Source organism: Egretta garzetta, unplaced genomic scaffold, assembly GCF_000687185.1.
Source record: "Egretta garzetta isolate BGI_Z169 unplaced genomic scaffold, ASM68718v1 scaffold7, whole genome shotgun sequence".
Classification (NCBI taxonomy): Eukaryota; Metazoa; Chordata; class Aves; order Pelecaniformes; family Ardeidae; genus Egretta; species Egretta garzetta.
In genome coordinates, this window is record NW_009260350.1 from 3,194,353 (window position 1) to 3,196,093 (window position 1,741).

Genomic DNA, 1,741 nt, shown 5'->3' on the forward strand with positions numbered 1-1,741 from the left:
AGACGGAGGAGACCCCTGCCACAGCAGATGGCCCCCCAGGGTTGCCGGGGGTCCCTGAGCCCGTGCCTTCCCTCCCTGCACCGCCCCCGCGCCCCTGGGCCAAGCCCCGGCTGGACACGCAGCCCCACAAGAAGCCCTCCCGGATCCCCACCCCACGGGGCTATGGGGCAGCCCCCCCTCAGCCCCCCACCAGTAGCCCCAAGCCCTGGGGGGCTCTGCAGAGTGTCCTCTCCTCCTTCCTGGACCCCCCCTGGGTCCCGCGTGAGCACGAGGGGCTGGACGAGGATGCCTGGCCATGAGACGCCCAGCTCGATAGCCACGGGTGGCAAGCAGGACAGGGAGAAGCCCCCAGCACCCCCCCTCCCCGGGGGACATCACGGAGCTGCTGCTGGCGATGGCACCTGTGTGGAGAGGCCCCAGCCAGGCGATGGCCAAGGAGCCGGGACCCCTTCGCTCAGTGACTGTTGGTAGTTGGGGTTGGGGTCTGCCAGAAGCCCCTGGCCCCAGCCAGGTGCAAAGGGCCCCGGACACACCCTGGTCCCCATGGAGAGCAGCGCCATGGGGGGTGGCCATGGCGCAGTCACAGTGGTGGTGGCCAGAGTGGAGAGCTGCATCCCAGCCACCTGGGAACAGGGCTGGAAAGCAACCAACCGCTCACTTCTGATGTTTGTCTCGTCCCGTCTTCTCCTAATTCTTCTTTTCTTTTTGTCATCATCTTGGCCTTCTCTTCATCTTCTTGGCCTTCTCCTCTTGATACCTTCTTTTCATGTCATCTTCTTCTCTTCTTGGCCTTCTCCCCCTTCTCTTGTCATCTTCTCCTCTTATGTCATCTCCGCGTCATCCTCCTCCTTCTCTTCTTGGCCACCTCTTCATGTCATGTTCTACTCTTCTTGGCCTTCTCTTCTTTTCTTCTTTTCTCTTCCTCCTCTCCACAACTGCAAGGACTCGGGGACATGCAGCTTATTGGCACCTGTATTTCAGGGCAGGGGGGTTACTCCTTCCTCTCTAGCACCCATCATTCCCCCATGTCCGTAGCATCTGTTGATGTCCCTAGGGCAGGGTGGGGCTGTGCCTGGAGCCGCCTGCCCAGGCCCCCGCCCCTCCAGCCCTGCGTGTTCCCCCGAGCCAGTAAAGACCAATGGAGCTGATCCACCGTGTCCAGTCTTCTGTCCTGGGGGGGGAGGGGGGCAGGGCAAGACCCTCCAGGGGGTTTGGGACCTGCTGAGGGGCAGCCAGTGGTGAGCAGGAGGGATGCAAGACCCCCTGAGCCCAAGGACTGTGGGGCTGGGGAAGTGGTGGAGGGAAGAGCCAGGGTGAGGGTCAGCCCCCATGTTCTGCACCCATGGGGACCCCTCCACTGCCTCACAGCCCTTAGGGCTGCCTGGAGCAAAAGCATTCCAGGTCCAGGAGCCTTCACCCAAGAGCTGCTCACCCCAAGGGCACAGCCCAGCCCTGGCGCTGCCCAAGGGCTGGGTAGGTTGTGGGTCACCATGGGGTCTAGGTGGTGGCCATCCTGCTGTGACTTCAGGGTTCCCAAAACAGGGTGGCCCCTGTGGTCCCCAGGTGCCTGCCATGCACCTCCCCTGGGAGCAGGGCTGGTCTATGGTGTCCCAGAGCAGAGACAGCACCCAGCAGGGTGCCTGGTACCAGGGCTGTCACCCCATGGGGACCAGCTGCACATCCCTAACCCCAGGAGGGGCTCAGGAACATCTCCCCAGCACTGGGCACCACCACAGGGCTG

The 1,741-nt window shown here is 63.4% G+C and overlaps 1 protein-coding gene across 1 annotated transcript in view; it reads left to right on the forward strand.

Moving 5' to 3' along the window:
* The window catches only part of GAS2L1 (growth arrest specific 2 like 1), a 5,789-nt gene extending 5,490 nt beyond the window's left edge, over positions 1–299 (forward strand). The window contains exon 5 of the mRNA XM_035898379.1: positions 40–299. Within this exon, the coding sequence (XP_035754272.1) occupies positions 40–299 (260 nt within the window). The remainder of the gene's footprint in view (positions 1–39) is intronic.
* Positions 300–1,741: the final 1,442 nt, after the last annotated feature.